The sequence below is a fragment of the Choristoneura fumiferana genome, chromosome 27 (genome assembly GCF_025370935.1).
Source record: "Choristoneura fumiferana chromosome 27, NRCan_CFum_1, whole genome shotgun sequence".
NCBI lineage: Eukaryota > Metazoa > Arthropoda > Insecta > Lepidoptera > Tortricidae > Choristoneura > Choristoneura fumiferana.
The window spans coordinates 5,946,543-5,972,199 of NC_133498.1; the positions used below are offsets into that span (position 1 = coordinate 5,946,543).

General features: G+C 39.1%; 1 protein-coding gene across 2 annotated transcripts; it reads right to left on the minus strand.

Moving 5' to 3' along the window:
• Positions 1–1,068: 1,068 nt before the first annotated feature.
• Positions 1,069–16,776, minus strand: LOC141443455 (choline kinase A2-like). 2 transcript variants are annotated; one of them, XM_074108760.1, is made up of 4 exons: positions 16,635–16,776; positions 9,216–9,337; positions 2,541–2,682; positions 1,069–1,269 (listed from the first exon to the last, which is right to left on the minus strand). In XM_074108760.1, exons 1-4 carry the CDS (start codon positions 16,641–16,643, stop codon positions 1,072–1,074), a joined length of 471 nt encoding a protein of 156 aa, XP_073964861.1. In that variant the 5' UTR covers positions 16,644–16,776; the 3' UTR covers positions 1,069–1,071. The 2 variants fall into 2 exon arrangements, with proteins under 2 accessions (XP_073964861.1, XP_073964860.1); XM_074108759.1 differs by lacking the exon at positions 16,635–16,776 and adding an exon at positions 15,759–15,897.
• Positions 16,777–25,657: the final 8,881 nt, after the last annotated feature.

The following is a 25,657-nucleotide window of genomic DNA, read 5'->3' on the forward strand; positions in this document are numbered from 1 at the left end:
CAGACAGACAACGGGACAGGTGAAACTAAATTAACCAACAAAAGTTATGAAAACCCCCGACTTTGTCACTTAAGACCAATCTCTCAAAAACAGCTGAACCGATTTTGATGAAACATGTCTAAAAACCATCGCTAGACAACCTAATCCTACTAATATTATAAATGTGAAAGTTTGTGAGTGAGTGAGTGAGTGAGTATGTTTGTTACTTCTTCACTCTGAAACAGCTGGACGGATTTGGATGAAATTTGGCAAAAAGTTAGTTTATAACCTGGATTAAAACATACGATACTTTTTATCCCGATATTCCCACGGGATAGGGAAAAAATCTCGAAATAACAACCGCTGGGCTTAGAGTGATAATGTAACGTCAATGAAAACCATGATTTAAATTCGGGAATTCCCAAGGGAATTTTTCAAAAATCCCAAAATTTCAATTCAGCTGCTGGATCTAAGGATTTACGTGTGCGAAGCCACGGGTAAACACTAGTTTCAAATAAAAAAAACGGCATTCAAATCGGCCCACCCGTTTAAGAGCTACGGTGCCACAGACAGACATAGCAGTCAAACTTACACCCCTCCTTTTGCGTCGAAAGAAAGAAAGAAAGGTTTATTTTGGCTCCATAAGTACCACCTAAAACTAAGACTAGAACTAGCACTAAAACTATGTTACGTTAGGCACTTGTCTCACCGCCAGCGAGGAAACGATTGGCTATCGACTATTTTCTCGCTCAAGAAACGAACAAAATATATAAGATCCTGTGTGAGTAAAAGAGACATATATATTAATAGTTGATCGCTGGCTGTTCACACTGTCGGCGAGAACTCGCTCTTACATCTTTTGTCGCAGCGACAAGAGCTATAAAACTCGCTGAGCTATAGATACTCGCTCAGCGATGTCAGCTTGGCGGCCGCCCCGCACGAGCGAGTAATCGCCCCTCGCACTCGAACACTCGCTTACAGCCGAGCGACAAAACTACACTCGCTTCTCGCTGCTCGCCCACTCGTTTCTAGTTACTCGCTCTACTCGCTTCTCGCTCATCGTCGGCGGTGGGACAAGTGCCTTATGCTATGTTATGTTATGTCGGGTGTTGAAAAGGTGTTTGATTGTTCACTCACCGGTATATATTCTTCAATTCTGCCTCCAGAGAACACACCATGCAATTTGGGCCCAAGTCTCCGTTCAGATAGAAGTGTAAATATGACAGATTCCGTCACTATAGCGTCCATCGCTCTTTCGCCGTGCACTTGTCCATAGATCCTTAGAAGCACCTGGAACATGTATAGCGATTTTTTTATGCGGCTGGATGGCTAACGATCAAGTGAAAGAAAGAGAAAGAAAGAAAGAAAAATTTATTCGTGACATTTTTACAAAAAGAAAAAAAGGAAATAAATTTGTCACGAAATGGTCCCAACTCAGCATGATGTCAACCTTGCGGCCGACGCTGGTCTTCCGTTGGAACCATTTAGGAGTTAAAAGTATACATCAACAGTGAACACGACAACTAAAACATTTTTTTCACAATACACAAATGAAGTAATTTACAACATAAAAATCTTAACTACACAAATATAAATAAAAGAAAAAGAGAATAATATGCACGTCTGTATAGGCCTATTGCCTTTGCCAATAATGCAATTATTGACGTGGCATTAAAAAAAGAAAAAGAAAAAAAGTACTCTGTGCTATAGACGTGGCATCGTCGTGGTGTCGTGGAAGTGGGTCTCCTGATGGTAAGAGATCACCACCGCCAATAAACATCTGCAACCCAGGAGTATTGCAGACGCGTTGCCAACCTAGAGGCCTAAGATGGGATACCTCAAGTGCCAGTAATTTCACCGGCTGTCTTACTCTCCACGCCGAAATACAACAGTGCAAGCACTGCTTTACGGCAGGATTAGCGAGTAAGATGGTCGTAGCAATCCGGGCGGACCTTGCACAAGGCCCTACCACAAAATGCATTTCTTGTTATTTCAAGATTTTATTCCTATCCCGTGGGAATATCGGGATAAAAAGTTGCTTATGTGCTATTCCATATGTCCAGCTATCTACATACCAAATTTTATGACTCTTAAGCCCAGCGGTTGTTATTTCAATATTTCACCTCTATCCCGTGGGAATATCGGGATAAAAAGTAGCCTATGTGTTATTTCAGACGTCCAGCAACCTACATACCAAATTTCATGACTCTAAGCACAGCGGTTGTTATTTCAAGATTTTATCCCTATCCCGTGGGAATATCGGGATAAAAAGTAGCCTATGTGTTATTTCAGACGTCCAGCAACCTACATACCAAATTTCATGACTCTAAGCACAGCGGTTGTTATTTCAAGATTTTATCCCTATCCCGTGGGAATATCGGGATAAAATGTATCCTATGTTTTAATCCAGTTTATAAACTAACTTTTTGCCAAATTTCATCCAAATCCGTTCAGCCGTTTCAGCGTGAAGAAGTAACAAACATACTCACTCACTCGCTCACTCACTCACTCACAAACATTCACATTTATAATATTAGTAGGATAGTAGGATAGTAGTATACCTTTCTCGGCTCGTCAGCTGAGAATGAGCAGGACCGCATCAGACTCTTGCCATGATCCTCGTCGTGGTAACACTCAGGCGTCTTCAGCTTGGAAGTGTCTTCAGGGAGAGCTACGTAGTACAGGAAGTTGGACAGGCCTCCGCTGTGGACAAACAATAGTAGATTGTACAACAAGAGCATAAAACGAGCCATTTTACCCAAGACGTTCATATAGCCACCCGAGCCGGTATGGCGAGGGTGGATAGACACGTCGAGGGGAAAATGGGTTTAATGCTCGAGTTTTACACTCTGCTTTTCACTTCGATGGCGAGGAAACGAAATAGCAACAGTGGAAACAATTGTTCACTTAAGTACTATGTACATTTTATTTTTCATGCATTACTATATAATTATAATTTTTTAGTTTTATTGATTTATTTTGATTGATGGTTTATTTTATATAAATTAAAAATTATGAAAAAAAAATACATTAACTTCTTTGTTTGTGGCTGTTGACACCTGATTACCATGGTCTTAGACGAAGATTTTATTTTATGCACTAGATAAATAATTTTTCACTTCTCATGCTCGTAAAGTTCGTGTTTATGCTGTATCTAGGCGACATAAAATGGCTTTTTATGATCTAGTGCATAAAATAAAATCTTCGTCTAAGACCAACTTAAGACCAAGATCAGGTGTCAACAGCCGCAAACAAAAAAGTTTCTACATATTTTTTAAATAGTTTTTAATTTATATAAAACTACAAATAAATTAATTAAAATAAATCAATAAAACTAAAAATATATGATTATGTAATAATACACACACACACACACAAACATCACGCCTGTATTCCCAAATGGGGTAGGCAGAGCACACGAAACGTTACCGCTTCGGAGCCACTTTTAGCAATTTTACGTTTTAAGTTTGACAAAAACGGTATATTATTACGACGTTACAAGTAAATATAAAAGAATTTAAATATCAGATTTTAATACAAAATATCTATTTACTATCACACCATTAAACAAACATAGGAATAATCGAAGCTAAAACAAGAGAAATAAATAAAACTATTTGTCATGGTTCATTTAGGACCCTAAGCCGTGCTTGTATTATTGTCAGATTGTAATGCCACAGATTATCTTATGTACGACCTGATTTTTTCTAGGCAATGGAACGTGGCTGTCTCACTGTGACGTCATCCAGCGTATTTCGTAAAAAATATATAAAAAATTAAATACTCATCCAAATTCAAAATCGATAAAAATGGTATCTTAAAATATCCTATTCTTTCCATAAATAAAATAAAAACCATAGGTTTTTTTTTTTGGTGCATCCCAATTTGCTTATAGGCCAGGACGCCGCGACACCGTGCTTCAAATCGGGGCATGGCAACCCTAACGTAAGTATGTTATCGGTGGTATTTTCCTCTGGCCCACATTCTGTATCGTGCAGGATTACACTGCGACGTAGACGGACTTAACTACGTCATAATCGATCCCAGATAACAACAGACTGCAGGGCTACTACGAAACTCGAAGTTCGTATCGTATCGTACCGTCCCTCTCGCTCTCGTATTAAATAGTGTCAGAGGGACCGCACGACACGAACTTCCGAGTTTCGAGTTTCGTAGTCGGACTCGTGCACCGAGGGTTCCGTGCACATATTTCTCTCGATTTTTCCGAGTGATTTAATACATCCAGTGTATGCAGAGCCCTACTCTTAAGCAAAATGTACGCAGTGTGGGGTCAGATTATATTGGCCAATGATATTTACAGGCAGACATGAAAAATCAAGATTTTTTCAAACTTCTAGCTGGTTGTGTTATAACAGCTACCTTCATACCAAATTTCAAGTTTCCAGGACAACTGGAAGTGCCCTATAGGTTTTCAGTGCACTGCTATTTGTATGGAAACACGTTGTTTAATGACAGTAACTTTTGATTGCGTTGAATTAAAAGTTTGATTTTTTCAGGGCTTCAAGGGACCGCAGATTTTAATATTGATACATAAGAAACACAAAAAAACTCACTTTTTAACCTCCTTTTGCTAAACATGTGACAATTAAAAACACGCACTTTTGCACAACGATTTATGGATTAAGTATAGCACATAATTAATATCTCAATTCTTGATTATCTTTTAACCAATCGCAGTCCACTTGTGTCTTAGAGAAGTTAACTTCATGGCCTATTAAATGTTACCTCAAAAAAAAATTTTTTTTATTCGACTGGATGACAAATGAGCAAGTGGGTCTCCTGATGGTAAGAGATCACCACCGCCCATAAAGGGAAATAACCTTTTTTTACTCCGACTGTACATGCATGCCAGCGGTAGTACATGGTACTTGTTGCCCACTAATCGGCCATGTTTAGTTCTTTGACATAAACAGGTATTCGTAAACGGCAACATGGTAAGTAAACGAGTTTGCTTTCTAAGTTGTACTTTAGTATCTACACAGTGTTATTTTTGATTTGTGTTAATTTACTGCGGTGAAATTACTGGCACCTGAGGTATTCCATCTTAGGCCTCTAGGTTGGCAACGCATCTGCAATACCCCTGGCGTTGCAGATGTTTATGGGCGGTGGTGATCTCTTACCATCAGGAGACCCACTTGCTTGTTTGCTATCCGGACGAATAAAAAAAAAAGGTTTTAACATTTCTATTAACACAAGGTTTTAAAAATTTTCTAACGCATTAGCGATCCCTTCAAATAGCGAACCTACTGTGTTAAAAATAAATTTGTGTTTAATACTTGTGATGTATACATATCATTAATAATATTGTAAATCTGTTAAAAAAAATATATACCTCGTTGAGTTTCTTGCCGGATTCTTCTCGACAGAGGTTTTTCCGAACCGGTAATAGATTTTTTTTGACATTCATAAGTGTTTGTTATAGCCTAAATTGAATAAAGATATTTTGACTTTATTACCTATGATATGATTATGAAGCACATGCCACTTATAATTATCTATTGAACGAATGAGTTTGCGTCAACTCACGTCTTGTACTTGTCTCATTGACTTTCGTATCATTATTTTATACATCAAATCAAGGTGCGACCAAACCGCTGCTTAAAAAACATTAAATTTAAAAAATCAAAAACCCGACTTTAGTTATTAAAGCAGTCGGGTTTTTTGATTTTTTAAATTTAATGTTTTTTATTTTATACTTTTTTGATATTTCTGTGAAAATAGTATATTAAAAGTATTATAACTCATATATATATATTTAGAATGGGCTAATTATTAGCTTTCATTTGATACCCATATTGTTACAATACAAAATTTTTTTTCATTCCTCCGCCATATTTTTTTTCGCAGACGCCATTTTGAAATTTTATATAGCCTATGTCACTCCGACAGTTATGACGAATCCAATGATACCTCCGTTGAAATCCGTCTAGCCGTTTAGGCTGCAGCGAGGACCAAAGAAATGGACATACATACCCACATACATACATACGCTCGAAAAACATAACCCTCCTTTGGGCAGTCGGGTAAAAACGGTGACAGCACGGAATCGCAGGACGCACGCACGCACACACACACACACGCACACACACATAGCGGTCAAACTTATAACACCCCTCTTTTTGCGTCGGGGGTTAAAGTCGACCAATGTCACACTCTGTCTGCCACTACATTTTTAACTGTAATAAAGGCAATTACGGTACGTTTTTGCTCGACGCGACACAATAGACCTTGGAAATTGGACTTTTTGCACAACAAACAGCTTTTGTCATTTTTCTAAGAAAAGCAATTCTTCTCAACTCATATTAACCAGTTGTAGTTTTTGTTTGGTTTAGTGTTTACGTTTTTTTTTGCAGTTTTTTTGATGGCAAAGCAGCACGAAGGCGACTATGTTAGTGTATAAAAATGTACGAATTTTGCTCAGTTATATTTGGTGAGGGATCATTAAAGTATTGTGGTAACTTTATCGTTAAAAATTGGTCTGAAGATGAACGTCACCAAAACAAAAATCATGACCAACATACCGCCGGGAGCCGGAGACTGTCCATTGCCTTTCGAGGTCGTCAGCAGCTACGTGTATCTCGGGCACAGGATTACGCTTGGTTCTGAGGACCAAGTGGCTGAAATAGAACGTCGGATCGCGCAGGCGTGGGCGGCCTTCGGTGCAAATAAGTCAGTCCTTCAGTCAAGGAAGATTCGCCAGCACCTTAAAACCAAAATCTTCAACCAGTGTGTCTTGCCCGTCTTCACTTATGGAATGGAACCACACTGACAGAGAAGTCTGCAGAGAAACTCCGTGTTGCACAGAGAGCAATGGAGAGGTCAATGCTCGGGATAACTGTCATGCATCGGAAAAGGAATGAGTGGATCAGACGAGTCACTAAAGTTCGGGACGTGGTGGAAGAGATCGAGAGGAATAAGATGGGCAGGGCACATTGCCGGGATGAACCACGACCGTTGGGCGAGGCGAACACTGGAGTGGAGACCTCGTGAAAACACTCGCAGTGGAGGGAGACCACCAATGAGGTGGAAGGAGGATATAGCTGCCGACAGGCGGGTGGAGGATGGATGCATATGGCTGTCGATCGCCAGGCGTGGAGAAATGGAGAGGAGGCCTATGTCCGAAGACGGACGAATTAAGGGCTGCTATGGATGGATGGATGGGTAACTTTATATTGGTAGTTGGTTCTGTTTTTAGGGTTATGTATTATGTATGTCGCAACTGTGCAGAACGAGGTGCGAGGTTTTTATTTATTTCATTGCATGTGTGAGAAAAGTACTCCTCCGCGTGAAAGAACTTGCCAGCCTTTCTTTCTCGGCCTCTGCAGTAGGTATTGTACTATTATAAAATTCAATTCTTATTTGACATTGTAAATTTATTTTTTGAGATTTTATTGTATTCTAACTACTAGTATGCATTATTTATTTTTTGTATACATTCGACGATCCTTTTGTGAATCCATAATAATATTATAAATGCGAAAGTGTGTGTGTTTGTATGTTTGCCCGTCTAAACTGAGCGACGGATTGACGTGATTTTTAGCATAGAGATAGTTTATAATAATAATAAATTCATTTATTTCGGGCAACTTGGCCCATACGAGTACAATAAATACCCTACAGACTAACATACATATTTATTCTCAAAAATGATTAAAACTAATTTGATGACAAAACAGCGCGCAGAGGTGGCGGCGGTTCATGTGCCAGAGAGTGACATAGGCTACTTTTATCCCGGAAAAATGCACAGTTCCCGAGGGAACAGCGCGTGATAACCGAATTCCACGCGGGCGAAGCCGCAGGCAAAAGCTAGTGTGTTTATACTGTTGGCCTCTTGGAGAGCTATGAAGAGAGCTATGCTTAGATTTTTTTGCGCGACAGAATCCGGAATACGGGAATTCGTCGAAGAACTAAAGTCATCGACATAGCTGGAAAAATATGCAAGTTGAAGTGGCAATGGGCGGGCCACAACGCTCGAAGAACAGATAACCGTTGGGGGAGAAGTCCTCGAGTGGCGACCACGAACCGGGAGACGAAGCGTTGGCAGGCCTCCCACCAGGTGGACTGACGTCGTGAGTTGCGGGTGGGTGGACGCAAGTGGCGAGTTGTCGTTCATTGTGGCGTTCTAAGGGGGAGGTCTTTGTTCAGCAGTGGACGTCTTCCGGCTGTGTATTTTTTCAGAAGGTAATAAATTAATCATTAAAACCTTTTTTTATTATTCAACTGGATGGCAAGCGAGCAAGTGGGTCTCCTGATGGTAAGAGATCACCACCGCCCATAAACATCTGCAACACCAGGGGTATTGCAGACGCGTTGCCAACCTAGAGGCCTATGGGATACCTCATGTTCCGTACCGTAACAGTTAATTTCTATTTCATAAAATAATTTTTTTTTTTTTGTGTGAGTGAGTACATAATGCGACACAATTTGGTTAATAATATTCGTTTTTTTTGCCTTTTATTTTATACTGGGTCTACGACAAACTGTGTAAATCGGAACGCACCATTTACGTGGGAAATGGTTCTTCGGCGCGACACTAGCGCCACGGCCATTTGAACGACCGAATGGCTAAGTGGTTAGAGCACCTGACTACGAAGCTTGAGGTCCTGGGTTCGAATCCCGGCCGGGGCAGATATTTGTGTGAATAACACGAATGTTTGTTCTCGGGTCTTGGATGTTTAATATGTATTTAAGTATGTATTTATCTATATAAGTATGTTTATCCGTTGCCTAGTACCCATAGTACAAGCTTTGCTTAGTTTGGGACTAGATCAATTGGTGTCAAGTGTCCCGTGATATTTATGATATTTATATTTATGATATTTATATTTAGCGTGGCCACGTTTAAATAGTCTTAAAGTTCCCCTTTCATTGACTGGAAAATAGTGCAGTGACCTATGGCTTTGTGCATGTGATATGGACTGATTTGCCGGCAACCCCGATCCTCGACCAGGACCCTCGGACGTGGCTGCGGGAGGATTGAAGCGGTAAGTCGCAAGACCCAGGCCATATCCTACACACCTCAAGTGCCAGTAATTTCACCGGATGTCTTACTCTCCACGCCGAAACACAACAGTGCAAGCACTGCTTCACGGCAGGATCAGCGAGCAAGATGGTGGTAGCAATCCGGGCGGACCTTGCACAAGGTCCTAGTCCTACCACCTGTAAATATAAATATGTCTCTATCACACTTTCCGAGAAGATGGCATGCCACTGACCTGATCCTCTTGAAGTCCAAGTCTGAGGGCTCCACGCTCTTCCAAGCGCCGTGGAGGTAGTTCCTGCAGATCCTGGCAGCCACCTCCCGCATTTCTTCCTCCGTGCCGCACATCTGGAGTTTCTGGAGAGCAAAACGTTATGGCTCAGTTTCAATGATTTCAATTATTTTTATTATTATTATTTTTTGTATTTTTTTTCTTTAATTGTATAATATAGTTTTTAAGTATTTTATTTGTAATTATATTATTATGAAAAAATGACTTTCTGCCAAGTTTCTTGCGGCGCATTCTTCTTGGCAATGACGGTCTTTCCGAAAGCGCTGGTAGTTTAAAAAATGACGTGTAAAAGTGCCCATTGCGGCCTATTTACTGAATAAATCATTTGAATTTGAATTTGAATTTGTTTCATCATCAGCCCGAAGACGTCCACTACTGGACAAAGGCCTCCCCCTTAGAACGCCACAATGAACGACAACTCGCCACTTGCATCCACCGGTTTCCCGGTACTCTCACGATGTCGTCAGTCCACCTGGTGGGAGGCCTGCCAACGCTTCGTCTTCCGGTTCGTGGTCGCCACTCCAGGACTTTTCTCCCCCAACGGTTATCTGTTCTTCGAGCGATGTGGCCTGCTGGCACATCACTAAGTGGGCGGTACCCGTCCATGAAGTACGGTATTCTCTGTAGTATTGTACCGAAAATTATTGTATAACTTCACGTGCGTGATCTGTCAAAAGTTAAATAAGCGATTGGATCGACTATAGTTATTATAGCGCCTGTGGGAAGAAACCGCATGCTGCATATAGAGAGTTAGGCACTTGTCCCACCGCCGACGATGAGCGAGAAGCGAGCAGAGCGAGTAACTAGAAACGAGTGGGCGAGCAGTGAAAAGCGAGTGTTCGAGCATGACGGGCGATTACTCGCTCTACTCGCTCCAGCCTGCTGAGCGAGTATCGCTGAGCTAGTTTTATAGCTCAGCGAGTCTAAGCTCTTGTCGCTGCGACAAATGATGTAAGAGCGAGTTCTCGCCGGCAGTGTGAACCGCCAGCGATCAACTATTAATATATGTCTCTCTTTCACTCACACAGGATCTTATATCTTTTGTTCGTTTCTTGAGCGAGAAAATAGTCGATAGCCAATCGTTTCCTCGCTGGCGGTGAGACAACTGCCTTATCGTATCGAGTAATAAAACTGAGGCTTTATTACGTTGCATTTACACGACATAGAAACAAGATTGGATCCATTATCTACCATACAATACAGCTATCAGTACACATCTACAAATCGACTTATCAGTTAAACGTTTTAACATCGAAAATGGCCTTGCAGTGATAAATGTATCAAAATATTTGTGTTTCAATTCTTAATACTATGTCGTGCCCTTCTAAGGAAAATAACTTTTTCACACCTCTCCTTCAGGAAAGTAACTTTTCCTCCCTGACGAGAGGGAGCAAAGTGCAACTTTTCTGTTCAAGGCTTTTCTAAGTCTTTTATTGCAAATGACAATTTTTGTAGTTGATAATTGTAAAGCCACGCCATTTTTCTATGCTAGTTGTTCTTAATAAAATTTAGAAATTTATTTTTTCAAGTTTCTTAATGCTCGGTGTGAAAAGTTGTATGAGCCACTCGGGAGCAAAATTATTTTCATCTTGGGCGTTAACACTTGAATCCCTCATTACGCTCAAGATTCTACTTTAGAATCCCTCGCTACGCTCAGGATTCTATTGTAGAATCCTTCGCTACATTCGGACTCAACTTACGCCCTCGCCGTAAATACACCATTTTGCTCCCTTGTGACACAAATAACTATTTCCTCCCTGACGAGAGGGAGCAAAGTGCAACTTTTCTGTTCAAGGGTTTTCTAAGTGTTTTATTGCAAATGCCATTTTTTAAGCTACACCATTTTCTATGCCGGTTGTTCTTTATAATAATATATTTTTTTTTTCAAGTTTCTTAATGCTCGGTGTGAAAAGTTGTATGAGCCACTCGGGAGCAAAATTATTTTCATCTTGGGCGTTAACACTTGAATCCCTCATTACGCTCAGGATTCTACTTTAGAATCCTTCGCTACATTCTGGATTCAATGTACGCCCTCGCCGTAAATACACCATTTTGCTACCTTGTGACACAAATAACTATTTCACTTCTCATACTCGTAAAGTTTGTATTATGCTAATCTATGCGACATAAAATTAGTTTTTATGCACTAGTGCAGGGGTCTTCAAACTTTTTGACTCATGGGCCATATTGCACTTAAATGTAATTTGTGCGGGCCAAGACTTTGGCTGGTCATCGGGGTAATACATTAGTTAAGTAGACTTAGTGTGCAGGGACTACCTAGATATGAGTCATCATCCCAGCCTATATACGTCCCACTGCAGGGCACAGGCCTCCCCTCAAAATGAGAAGGCTTGGGCAGTAGTTCCCACGCGGGCCCAGTGCGGATTGGGAACTTCACACACACCATTGAATTGCTTCGCAGGTTGTGCAGGTTTCCTCACGATGTTTTCCTTCACCGTAAAGCTCGTGGTAAATTTCAAATGTAATTCCGCACATGAATTTCGAAAAACTCAGAGGTGCGAGCCGGGGTTTGAACCCACGATCCTCTGCTTGAGAGGCCATAGGTCAAACCACTCTGCCACCACGACTTTTTAGATATGAGTAAATAAATAAAATATTTATTACAATTTATAAATATATTTTAATTACATTGTTGCATTAAGCATAGCATCAAAATGTACGACATTGATATACCTACTTACAAATTAATAAAATAATAATAAATAACATTAAAAAAACAATTATACAATAAAAAAAGAAAATACAAAATATAAATAAATAAATAAATATCACGGCACAGTTCACACCAATTGACCTAGTCCCAAAGTAAGCTTAGCAAAGCTTGTGTTATGGGTACTAAGCAACGGATAAATATAACTATATAGATACAGATACATGCTTAAATACATATTAAACACCCAAGACCCGAGCATTAACATTCGTATTTTTCATACAAATATCTGCCGCGAACCCGGGACCTCAAGCTTCGTAGTCAGGTTCTCTAACCACTAGGCCATCTGGTCGTCTGAATATACTAATGCATGAACAATAAAAGGTACAATAGTAAGTGAAAAATTGTTTCCACTGTTGCTATTTCATTTCCTCGCCATCAAAGTGAAAAGAAGAGTGTAGAACTCGAGCATTAAACCCATTATCCCCTCGTCGTGTCTAGCCACGAACTATATGAATGTCTCGGCTAAAATGGCTCGTTTTAAGGTCTCGTTGTACAATCTACTATTGTGTTATTCTAGGCGTTCAACTAAAAACTCACAGACATTCACATTTATAATATTAGTGGTACAGAAAGCGCATATTAACAAATCAGTTTAAGCAGTTATTCACAACACACCTTTATTCCATTTTAAATCATGCTGCAATGTTATTTGAGCTCAAAATCATATGGCAGCGTGTTTAAACTCAAGCTCTTGTGTACATAACATACTATATGACTCATGTATTCATACAAAGGCATGGAACGGAATAAAATGAGCAAAATCATTGAACTGCTGCTATTAATAAACACTTCGACACTCATCATCATCATCATCCCAGCCTATATACGTCCCACTGCTGGGCACAGGCCTCCTCTCAGAACAAGAGGGCTTGGGCTATAGTACCCACGCGGGCCCAGTGCGGATTGGGAACTTCACACGCGCCATGTAATTGCTTCGCAGGTTGGTGCAGGTTTCCTCACGATGTTTTCCTTCACCGCAAAGCTCGTGGTAAATTTCAAATGTAATTCCGCACATTAATTTGGAAAAACTCAAGAGGTGCGAGCCGGGGTTTGAGCCCACGACCCTCTGTTTGAGGGGCGATAGGTCAAACCACTAGGCCACCACGGCTTTTTACTTAGACACTAATGATATAAAATTATTTTTTTAATGCTGGTGCTCAACATACCTATGTGATCTTTATGAAACAAGCATCGGTATGGCATATAACTAGATAGATAAATAAATAAATAAAAAATAAGGTAACTAATTTCAATTTGTTCACATAGAATGAAGATTGCATGAATACGTAATCTTTTATTGTATAGACATTTTTCTTTCATTTTATTGTGTAATCCGAATAAAGAAAACGTAATGATGTATTAAATAATGTAAACGATAAATTAAAAAAAAAAACAGCATAAATTAGGTCGGTACCTACTAGATGAAAATCTCTTGTTATAATATCTGTATGCCATGTAAGCGGCAAAAAGTGGTGAGCTTTCAAATGTTGGCATATTACCTGTTAACCATGTAACCTGCTTTTTGAACAAATAAATCTTTGACTTTGACTTTGATCATTGATCAACAAAAATAGTTCTAAACAATTAATTTAAAAAAGTGATAGTGGTATTTTATATTGACTTTTATTGTTCTTATATTGATTGTATCTTATATTGACTTTTGCAGGTGGTAGGACCTTGTGCATGGTCCGCCCGGATTTCTACCACCATCTTGCTCGCTAATCCTGTCGTGAAGCAGCAGTGCTTGCACTGTTGTGTTTCGATGTTTCGGCGTGGAGAGTAAGACAGCCGGTGAAATTACTGGCACTTGAGGCATCCCATCTTAGGCCTCTAGGTTGGCAACGCATCTGCAATACCCCTGGTGTTGCAGATGTTATATGGGCGGTGGTGATCTCTTGCCAATCAGGAAAAATGTTACGAAAAAATCACAAATACTTGGTTTTAGTTAGACAAACCCAATTGTTTGTATTATTAATTTACTTTTATTTTGTGTTTATGTTGAATTGCACCAAATCAATTGCATTTCTAAAACAACAATGACAAAGCAAAAGCTAGTACTCTATTGATTCCTTATTTTCTACATTTGAAAACAACTGCTTTTCTCATAAACAACAGCAAAGAGCAGATTAAAATAACCTAACCTAGAAAGTTGGAAAACCCCCGCCTCTGTCACTTCAAAGTTCAATAACCTAAACCCTAATCTAAAACCTAACCAACAAAAAATTTGAAAACCCCCACTTGTCACTTCAAAGACGATTTTAACGATCACACAACAATCCTCGCAGACATTTCTTATGTAAAGTCTTCTTCTTCTCTTTTAAAATATGGCTTTTCTGTTCTAATTAATAGGACAATTTCGCCAGTGTCAAGGTAAACTCTCTTTGAGAAGGACGTTGTACGGTGATTGTAGTTTTTGCAACTTGATAGTAAAATCCAGAAACAATGTGGAGAACACTTGCGCATTAAAAAATGTTAGACACGAGAGCAATATAGGATTTTGGGATCACTGTTCACTGTTAAGGTTAATCGCCGCATAAATCACTATCAAATTATACTTCAACTAGCCAAAGAAACAGAAATAGCAAAATTAGATATTGTCTACATCCGCCATCTTCGAATGCTACAAATCGATCTATGTAACAGAGTGGTCAAGACATTGGAACAAACTACCAGACATGTAGTCTCAGCACTGAAATGAACCATTTAAGAACCGGCTAGACCACACATTAACAATACAAAGAATACTTGACAAGGAACAGCTACATACAGGCACCTATCAGTTGCTTCCAACTGCCTGCCTGATAATTTATAAATAATAATAATCAAGTCCAATATCTCAAAAACGGCTGAACCGATTTTGATAAAACATGTATAAGAACCATCGCTGTTATCAAATAAGAAAAAACATATTATCGGTCCACCCGTTTAAGAGCTACTGTGCCACAGACAGACACACATAGCGTCACTTATAACACCCCTTCTTTTTTGAGTCAGGGGTTAAAAAACGGCTTAACCATTACTAAAAAACCTACTTTGAAATAAAAAACCGCATTCAAATCAGTCCACCTGTTTAAGAGCTACGGTGCCACAGACAAACACACACAGATATACAGGCACACATAGCGGTCAAACTTATAACACCTCTCTTTTTGCGTCGGGGGTTAATAACTATTCATGGTATCTCTTACAACACAAGTGTACAAATTTCATGGTATCACCCTTCGACAACAATAATATTTAATTTTAGTATTTTGTAATAATGTAACCCATGTACTACACTTTTATTTTGCCCCCGAAATTATATTGTTTCATGCTGACATTTAGTAAAGGATTTTTTTACAATAAAATCACAGATCAACCTTGTTTACCATACTTCTGAAGCCCAAAAACTATACGATTGGGTGTATTTTAAACAAAACCTTAATTATTTACTAAGGAAATAGGAAGAAGCGATCAAGGAAAGATAACAGCATTGAACTTTAAGCAAATAATACGCGATGCGAATTAATTACAAGTTCATAAGGTATTTTATCGATCAAGGTTTCAAATGAAAAAGCGCGCCTAATCGCTAAAAAACACTGATAAAACGCCGGTATTGAATGAATATCGCTCTAAAAGGTTCCTTCTACGTAAATAAGCAAGGCTACATCGCCAAAAGTAACAGTAACCTACGTAAATCTGCAAGACATTGTTACGAAATTCTAATCGGAATCTAATAAACGTTCTAAGTTAATTATTGAAAGGAAACATACCCAGTAACTGTTCTTAGTCATGTCTGCGTAGTTTTTATAGCATTTCCTCGCGAAGTTTAACAGGTTTTTAATTGATGAAGCCATTAAAACTGGATAAAATCAGTACAGAAAATCCGAAGACGACGATCTCTCTCTACGATATCACATGAATTATGGGCATAATGACAGATTGTTTTTTTTTTCAGTTTATCGATTTGACGTGAATTAATGTTGCCTGAATAAGAAATTTTGATTCCCCGGGAAAACTCTTATTTCTTTGTTACAATTTTGTTTTTGTATATATATCACACAATCATGAACAAATTATCTTTCGTACGTTTAAAGTTAACATTATAATTGTTTTTTTTTAAAGAAAATTACAGCACATAAATAATAAAAACATTTATTTACTATCATGATTAGTAATTCTGAAAAATGTTTCAGTACGTGTTCGATTTAATCATGAAATTGCCGAATTATAATTTTACTATCAAAAGAAGCCGTTAGATCAATATTTAAGCTAACAGCAGTTCGTTTACTGCGACGTAATTTCGTCAAAAATTAAAACCTAGTTTAGATAAATTTAGGTCACGGTTTTTATGTCCAACAGATTATAAATATCGCATTAAATTACTACGTAAAAATACCTAAAGGTAATAATTAACAATCAGTGATTTTCTCTAACCAGTTTTCCTAAATCGAGTCGAACAAGGAAAACTATGTAACCCCGTTAGTTAGCATTCACACGCAATGAAAAAATAATTATTTCTTATTTCCATTGTTACCACTGCTTTAGCTATCTACCACAACGTCACCGGTGGCATGAAGGATGCAAGAAATACTTTTAAAATCGCACTCATTAAAAATCACAAAAAAAAATAACTGAACGCCATTTACCTTTGCCATATCGATAAAACCTTCTATTCAACGACACAAACAGTTATTTTTACAGTTTTAATTCAATAACACAAAACACGGCTTATTTAATGTATCACATACGTGCGTACCGCTGCAGGTTAAAAATAGTTACTGAGTGGGCGAGCGAGAAAAGCAAAAACCGATAAGGCGAAATCGAAAGGTTGCACTTTGCACTAGAGTAAACGAGACAACCACCGAGCTTAACCGAGGGTACCCGATTTCCCGATCACCAACCCTTGAAAAATTACAACGCGACTAACTTGTATCGGTACTGTGGGGTAAATAATTACTTATAGTCCAAGGACTTTCTGATTTTCCGTGTCAATTGCTGTCTATTTTAAGTCATCCGATTTTATTTTAACAAAACACTTCAAAAGTGCGCGCCATTGCCCATTCTACGTAAATATGACACACCGACGTATACGTCCTATCTTATTTTAATTCATATGCAAATACTATCACAGTAGCTCGTTTTTTATAACTGACATTTGTTTTATGGGTCGTTATTTACTTTAATTTAATATTCTAGGCTTTGTCTAAACTGCGACGGAAACAAATACAATTTTATCAGTGCGGCGGAAAAACTAGAACTAATGGTTTCCTTATTAAATCAATTATAATCGTAGTCAGTAGCGACAACATTGAAAACTTTGATAAATTTGCTTAGGTATTAGTAAACAACGCAGCATGTAGAATGCATGTTTATTGAAACGATAATACTGGGAACAACGTGTCTATTGTTTCGCGATAATTATATAGGTACTTGAATAAATGAGTAATTTATTTTATAATACAGAGAGACGTATCGAAGAATCAAGTGTCTGTTACTTTGTTTGTACACGTGAATGTTTAGTGCAAGTGTTTTCATATTAAGTACCTGGGCGACCGAGCATTGCTTATGCTAAAACTCGATAAAAGCGTTACCCCAGTGATAAGACCAAGCTAAATCCATTTGTCGTCCCCGAAAACCCTCTCCCCGCATACCAAATTTCGTCGAAAGCCTTGGAGCCACCGTTTCCGATATCCCCAAAATAATACATACATACAAGAATTGCTCGTTTAAAAGTATTAGATAGATAGATTTAAGCATTATACTTACATAGATCAACTTCCTAAATATCTAAACCTAGATATCCTATTTTCAGTTAAAAGCATGCCACTTTGAAAACTTAATTATATATTAACTATTCAAATATTAAAGTGTAGAAATAAGTTTGGTGTTAAAATAAGCCGGATTTATTGTGCCGAAAGTTAAAGTTCAGTTTCGGTTGGACGGTATCCGGTAAAATAACTATTCATGGCATCTCTTAGATCACGAATGTACAAATTTCACGGTATCACCGTTCGCCAACAATATGACAACACCATCTACGACATCTGTGAATAAATACGTCATCACATAGTAATAAATAGGAATATGCTACGCGCTGCTACGCGTAAATGTCTTTGTTTTAACAATGGAAGCAATTTGTACTTCCACTGAATGTAAACTACGTAAATTATATTGGTTTAAGTTTTGTTATGATCCTCATCACATCGTTCAAATTGATTTGAGTTATGTACTTAACTAAGAGACACTAGCCCCCTGTTTGTTTTTATTACGTTTCATCAATTTTTTTTATTCATCATTTAATTGGTAAGAAAATTTTAATAGGAAGCTTCTTGGCAATAATGGGAGCAGAGGCGTCTTTACCTATAGTGCAGGGTGTGCGTTGCACACGGGTGCACGCAGCGGTGTTAGGGGCGCCGGCCGTGGCACTTTGTACCTATTCCATTTTGACCGCCGCGCTTCCTAGATGGCGCTAAAGTAATAATTGCACACGGGCGCTACATGGCCTAAAGACCGCTGAATGGGAGCTATTTTCAAAAAGCTCTGGTAGATTAAAAATTAACCTGTAACTACCTTTTTCTGGTAAAGTCTATAGTTCGGGTTGTGTACTGGGATGGAAGAGATGAACAAAGTAGGTAGCTAACATTCTTTAATAACACACATTTATGTTATAAGAAAGTTCAGAAGGCGGGCTAACCAGGCGGGAGTCGGGCGCGTTGGTAGGGCGCGTGGCAAGTAAGGTGGTTGTGTACCGACTGGCGTCCGTTGCCGCGCGGGCCCGCGGGTTAGCTAAAATGCTGATCACACAATATGTGGCAGGGGTGTCGCCACATCACTCCCCCCCCTTTTTTGAGAAAAATAAAATGTATACATAAAAAAAACTTAGCCAAAAATAAAAACAATTGACAACTTGTAACCTCTTTCATGACTGACTGTACTCTTATATTGTTACGGTAATGCTGATGCAAATAAATCGACGCTGCGCTCATGTTTACGACGTTTGTAATATGATCGCTCTGTGCCCGCGCTGACGCTGCTCCACTGCTATGCAACGTGACTGGGCTGGAATGCGGCGCTTGTAGGTCCCGCTTGATCATGCTCTGACGAGAAAGTCTTCATGCCATACGCCTTTGCGGCTGTAATGACTTCATGAGCGACCTCTGCGTGTAATGGCATGACTCCCTGCGACGACACTCGACGGTGCAATGAAGATCCTCTAACCACACGCTTTGGCGGCTGTGATGGCTTCAAGATGGATTTCAAATGACACGATGTCCGGCGGCAATATCTAGGAATGAGACGACGTTCGGCGAAAAAATTTGCTGATGTAACGATATGTGTTTGTGTAAGATTGATCCGGAACGGTGCTATCTTGCTTTTGCCGCTATCAGATAGCAGTTCGGTGGTCTGACTGCTCGACTGTTGAGGCTTTTACTTCTGAGGTCACTTTGGGTTTCACTGAATTTAACCGCCTGGTTAGCTCACAAACGAATCTAGTTGCACGTGTTCGAAAACGGGTCACCACTGTAACTACCTTTTACTGGTAATGTCTTTAGTTCGGGTTGCGTGCTGGGATGGAAGAGATGAATAAGTAGGTAGTTAATATTCTTTAATAACACACATGTATGTTATAAGAAAGTTCAGAAGGCGGGCTAACCAGGCGGGAGTCGGGGCGCGTTGGTAGGCGCGTGGCAAGTAAGGTGGTTGTGTACCGACTGGCGTCCGTTGGCCGCGGGCCCCGCGTGGTTAGCTAAAATGCTGATCACACAATATGTGGCAGGGGTGTCGCCACAAACCTATGAAAGAGATTTTTTCAAATACAAATACAAAATCATTTATTTGTTCAACACGTGTAATTAATTACAGTACAAAGTACATGGGGTGTTAAAAAAAAAGAGTTGTTGCAAAGAACTGTAGACTTAGTCAATGAAGCTCCCACATACATGGTAACCTTGCATTAACTAATTAATGATTATAATGTGAATATAATCATTTTAATTTATTTTTTGCGGACAACTTGTTAGGGTTCCGTAGCCAAAATGGCAAAAACGGAACCCTTATAGTTTCGCCATGTCTGTCTGTCTATCCATCCGCGGCTTTGCTCAGGGACTATCAATGCTAGAAAACTGTAATTTTGCACGAATATGTATATGTAAACTATACCGACAAAATGGTACAATAAAAAATTCAAAATAAATTTTTTAGAGTACCTCCGTAAAGTGGGGTGTTTTTTTTCTCATCCAATCTGTAGTGTGGAGTATCGTTCGATAGGTCTTTTAAAACCATTAGGATTGCTAAAACGATTTTTCCATTCAGTGATTTGTTTGCAAAATAGTCAACTTGAAAGTGCGAATTTCATTCAAATTGAGCCCCCCCCCTCTAAAATCTAACACCGGTGGTGGAAAAATTTGAAAAAGTTTATGATGGTAGTAATTATATTAAACTTGCAAGGAAAACTATAACGGTTAAGTTTTCTTGAGAATTATTAGTAGTTTAAGGGGCTGTTTCACCATCCATTGATTAGTGTTAACTGGCGGTTAGGTGTGATGCCGTCACTATTTGTTTTGTCGAATAGACGGAGACGGCATTACATTTAACCGTCGGTTAACACTAATCAATGGATGGTAAAACAAGCCCCTTAGAGTAAATAGCAGCCTAAGGTAAAAAATAAAATAAACATAAACTTGGAGTAGTATTCCTTACAAAATACGAAATCCTTAGAAAAATATTACTTAATTTCTTCGTAACGGCTACGAACCCTATTCGGGCGTGTCCGACACGCTCTGGCCGGTTATTTTAATTAGCCCGTAATGAATGTCCCACTTCTAGGCAGAGGCTTATATTGCTTGAAGCAAAAAATATATTAAGTCAATTGAAAAAAAATATACCATTTCTACCAAGTTCCAAATCAAACGGATTATAGAAGTTTGTAAAAATTAAGTAGCAAGATTTACGTAGCTACGTTTTTGAGTGTTCATTTCATATCTTCAACTATTTTTAGCCCACGACGCTAAAAGAGGTGTCATAAGACGAAGCTCTCAAACGGATGGACTGATTTCAATGCACTGAAAGCGAGTTTCCTTAAGGGGGTTAAAGTGGCTATGTTAGGCTAGCTATGTTTCATCAAAATCGGTTCAGCCGTTTTCGAGTTATTGAACTTCAAACTGACAAAATAAGGGTTTTGATCTTTTCTCAATTGGTTAGGTTATGGAGTTGTTCATTCATTCGATGGAATTTTAAATTAAATTATTAATGAGGTCTAAGCAACAATGCCTCATTCGTTGGGTGGGGTATCTCAAAGGTATTATACGCCTCCATTAATATTTAGACTACGAATCTCTTCTACACCTGCTAGGAATGGGCCTGTAGTCAATCAATGGTTACCTGCAATCTCAACTAGATCTTCCGCCGCAAGTTGCCCTAGACTCTAGCCAACGAAAGCTGTCCACGACGAAGCGCGGCAAATTAAAAAAAATGGCTGACAACACTGATTAAACGATGTTGATACAGATATTATTAAAATTTCCAAATGTTAAATTATACTCAGGACTTTAAGCTGCATCAAAGTCAAAGTCAAAGTCAAAATATCTTTATTCAATTTAGGCTACAACAAGCACTTATGAATGTCAAAAAAATCTACCACCGGTTCGGAAAACCTCTGCTGAGAAGAATCCGGCAAGAAACTCAACGAGGTATATATATACATCAACATCATTGTGGTAATGTGTAAAGTTGATGATGCACTTTAGGAGACCCTTGGTAAATTTTATGACCTTTGTCAGTGCCCATTTACGTACAGTCCAGACGCATCAATTTGGACCATTTTGACCAGATTAATGTTGAATATATCTTATTTAACTCTAACATATCATCTTTTAACATTTGGATTTTGAGGATGGTAAGAGGTTGAATTAAACAAAATATTATTTATTTATTTCTTAAAGCAGAAATATCAAAATTATCTAATAACAATAGAATGACAATATGTCAATTTTGACAATCTAAAAAATGACACCAGATTAAAATTTCGAAAAAATACGGGTTCAGCTTTCGCTGGCCAATCCAATCTTAATTTTGGCGGGATTTCCCATTTATTTTGATCTGGCAACCCCGACTATATCGTGAGTAATAAGTATAACAGGATATTTATCTACCATCGCTCCGATGAGGTGTTTCCACTATACTTGGTTTCGATAGGTAAACAAAACAACGTCAAACTTTAAAAGACGACGATAATTTAGCAAATAGACTGGTTATTATCAAAATATAGATAAACAGAAATACGGAAATCAATAGTACACAATGATAGTACGGTGTATGACGAATTTATAGGAATTCGTACTATCATAGTTTACAAATTAACGAGTACCTAACAGCCGATCAATACTTATAAGTTATAATCCTATCCTAATCCTAATACTTAATCCTGCTAATATTATAAATGCGAAAGTGTGTGAGTATGTGATATCATACTATAACACACTATATCACATATATCACGCAATATCACACTCAAAATATTGGCACCCTCGCTACTCTCGGGTGCCAAGTCATCTCGTGTGAAATTAGTTATTTTCCTCCCTTGTTGAACAATCTACTAGTTCTTTCTTTGCATCAATGAGCCAAGGTTTGCCATATTCCCGCATACTCACGAATAGAGCCGTGGTGGCCTCTCAAGCAGAGGTTCGTGGGTTCAAACCCCTTCTCGCACCTCTGAGTTTTTCCAAATTCATGTGCGAAATTACATTTGAAATTTACCACGAGCTTTACGGTGAAGGAAAACGTCGTGAGGAAACCTGCAAAGCTGTGAAGCTTCAATGGTGTGTGTGTGAAGTTCCCAATCCGCACTGGGCCCGGGTGGGAACTACTGCCCAAGCCCTCTCATTCTGAGAGGAGGCCTGTGCCCAGCAGTGGGACGTATATAGGCTGGGATGACTTACGTATACACTTCGAGTGGCACGCAGTGCTTTAGCATTGAGGTAAATTCGCGGAGTTAACAAAGTATAAAGATTTACTGAAAAACCAGCGCCATATTTAATCCGCCATAACTCGAGATTATCCTGTCCGAGAACACGACGTAGGGATGTGACGATGCAGTTGAAGAAAAATAATATTGGCGACGGCAAGAAGCATAGCGTTCCCACTATACTTGGTTTTGTAGCATTAGAAATAAGGTAAACAATCTTGTAGTCTTTTTATTGAAAAAAGTTTTTAAAAACCGGCCAAGAGCGTGTCGGACACGCCCAAGATAGCGTTCCGTAGCAATTACAAAATAAACTACTAATAATTCTCAAGCAATCTTAGCCGCTATAATTTTCCTTGTAAATTTGATATATTTACTTACATTCTGATTTTTTTCAAATATTCCCACCAACAGTTTAGATTTTAGAGGGGGGGCGCAAGATTTAAATGAAAATTTGCACTTTAAAGTTGAATATTTCGCGACAGATCAGAATAGAAAAATTGTCTTAGCAACCCCCCAATGATTTTAAAAGACCTATCCAACGATACCCCACAATATAGGGTTAGTCGAGAAAAAAAATCACCATCACAAAATTTATTTTTATTTTTGTATTGTACCATTTTGTCGGCATAGTTTATATATATATTCGTGCAAAATTACAGTTTTCTAGCATTGATAGTCCCTGAGCAAAGCCGCGGACGGACAGACAGACATGGTGAAACTATAAGGGTTCCGTTTTTGCCATTTTGGCTACGGAACCCTAAAAAAGAGTATCAGTCGATTGAAACGATATTTTTTCACATCCTTCGACAGCCAAGCATGACACTAACTCGCCTACGTGACCGTAGCTAATTACTTTTTACAATAGTTTTTACTGCTTTTTAACAGTCTGTAAAAACTGTCAACAAAGCGTGGTGTCACAAAAACTAACATTATATTTTTACCACAATGTTTACAGTTTTTATTACACCTACCCGTACGTAAGTAGGTACCATCAACCAAATAAGTCTATCCATTTTAAAACAAGTTCCTATCAAATAAATATGTCGCTAAAGTCGAACTTTCAAGTTGACAGACACGTCTATTGGCATTATTGTTTTGTGACATGCAAACGATTATCAACTTTAGGGTGGTAGACCACATTATTTGGCTGATGGTACCACAAACAAGTAATATATGTTAAATACTTGTATTGTGTAGGTACAGGCTCTTGCATAGTGGCGTAGCGAGGGTATAGGTAGTGCCACGAGAGTTGAAGTCAATGATTACACACACAGCTACATGAAGAACTGATTGCATAAAAGGAAAGGAATGAACTGAATGAGTGTAATGTCAAAATCTCGCCGTCGTTACATGACATGTTCTTGTGTGCGTGACCTCAACTCTGGTGGCACTACCTATATCGGCCGTCCGGGGCAGAAGAAATTTTTCCCACCCTCTTATTTAAGCATTACAGTTAAAAAAAACTCATAGTATATACCTACCTACAAGTAAGGTTGCAGGTAAATGAAAATATCGATAAAATAACACGTTTCAACGCGATATAATCGATATTTTTAAAATTTTCAAAAAGTTGTTAAGAATTAGTAAACAAGAAACCAGACGGCTAGAAGACGACCAGATGGCCTAGCTAGTGGTTAGAGAACCTGACTACGAAGCTTGAGGTCCCGGGTTTGATTCCCGTGTCGGGGCAGATATTTGTATGAAAAATACGAATGTTTGTTCTCGGGTCTTGGGTGTTTAATATGTATTTAAGCAGTATCTGTATCTATATAATTATATTTATCCGTTGCTTAGTACCCATAACACAAGCTTTGCTAAGCTTATTTTGGGACTAGATCATTGGTGTGAATTGACCCGTGATATTTATTTATTTATTTAAGAAAGAATTTTATTGAATAATCAACTCTATTATATCACACACAAGGCACATTACACACTTTACTCTTACATTATCCAATAACCTTTATCGATGGAACCTAAAAACAGTGGTTTTGATTTGGTCAAAAATCTATCATGTTATAATCACAAAAAAAAAATCCGATGCTGTCGTCATCGATATTTTTTTCGATAGATATCATAACGGCAATAATCCAGAGGCGTCTTTACCTATAGTGCAGGGTGTGCATTGCACACGGGCGCAGCGGTGTAAGGGGCGCCGACCGCGGCACTTTGTACCTATTGCATTTGATCGCGCGCTTCCTAGATGGCGCTAAATCATAATTGTACACGGGCGCAGCGGTGTTAGGGCGCCGGCCGCGGCACTTTGTACCTATTGCATTTTGATCGCGCGCTTCCTAGATGGCGCTAAAGTCATAATTGTACACGGGCGCAGCGTTAGGGCGCCGGCCGCGGCACTTTGTACCTATTGCATTTTGACCGCGCGCTTCCTAGATGGCGCTAAAGTCATAATTGTACACGGGCGCAGCGGTGTTATGGCGCCGGCCGCGGCACTTTGTACCTATTGCATTTTGACCGCGCGCTCCTAGATGGCGCTAAATCATAATGTACACGGGCGCAGCGTTTATGGCGCCGGCCGGGCACTTTGTACCTATTGCATTTGACCGCGCGCTTCCTAGATGGCGCTAAAGTCATAATTGTACACGGCGCAGCGGTGTTATGGGCGCCGGCCGCGGCACTTGTACTATTGCATTTTGACCGCGCGCTTCCTAGATGGCGCTAAAGTCATAATTGTACACGGGCGCAGCG

Excerpts from the sequence above, each read along its gene's own strand:
- LOC141443455 (XM_074108759.1), bottom strand. The coding sequence starts at position 15,842 with ATGGCTTCATCAATTAAAAACCTGTTAAACTTCGCGAGGAAATGCTAT. Across the intron at positions 9,338-15,758 it reads TGACTAAGAACAGTTACTGG|AAACTCCAGATGTGCGGCAC; the intron begins GTATGTTTCCTT and ends TTTGCTCTCCAG. Across the intron at positions 2,683-9,215 it reads TTGGACTTCAAGAGGATCAG|CGGAGGCCTGTCCAACTTCC; the intron begins GTCAGTGGCATG and ends GTTTGTCCACAG.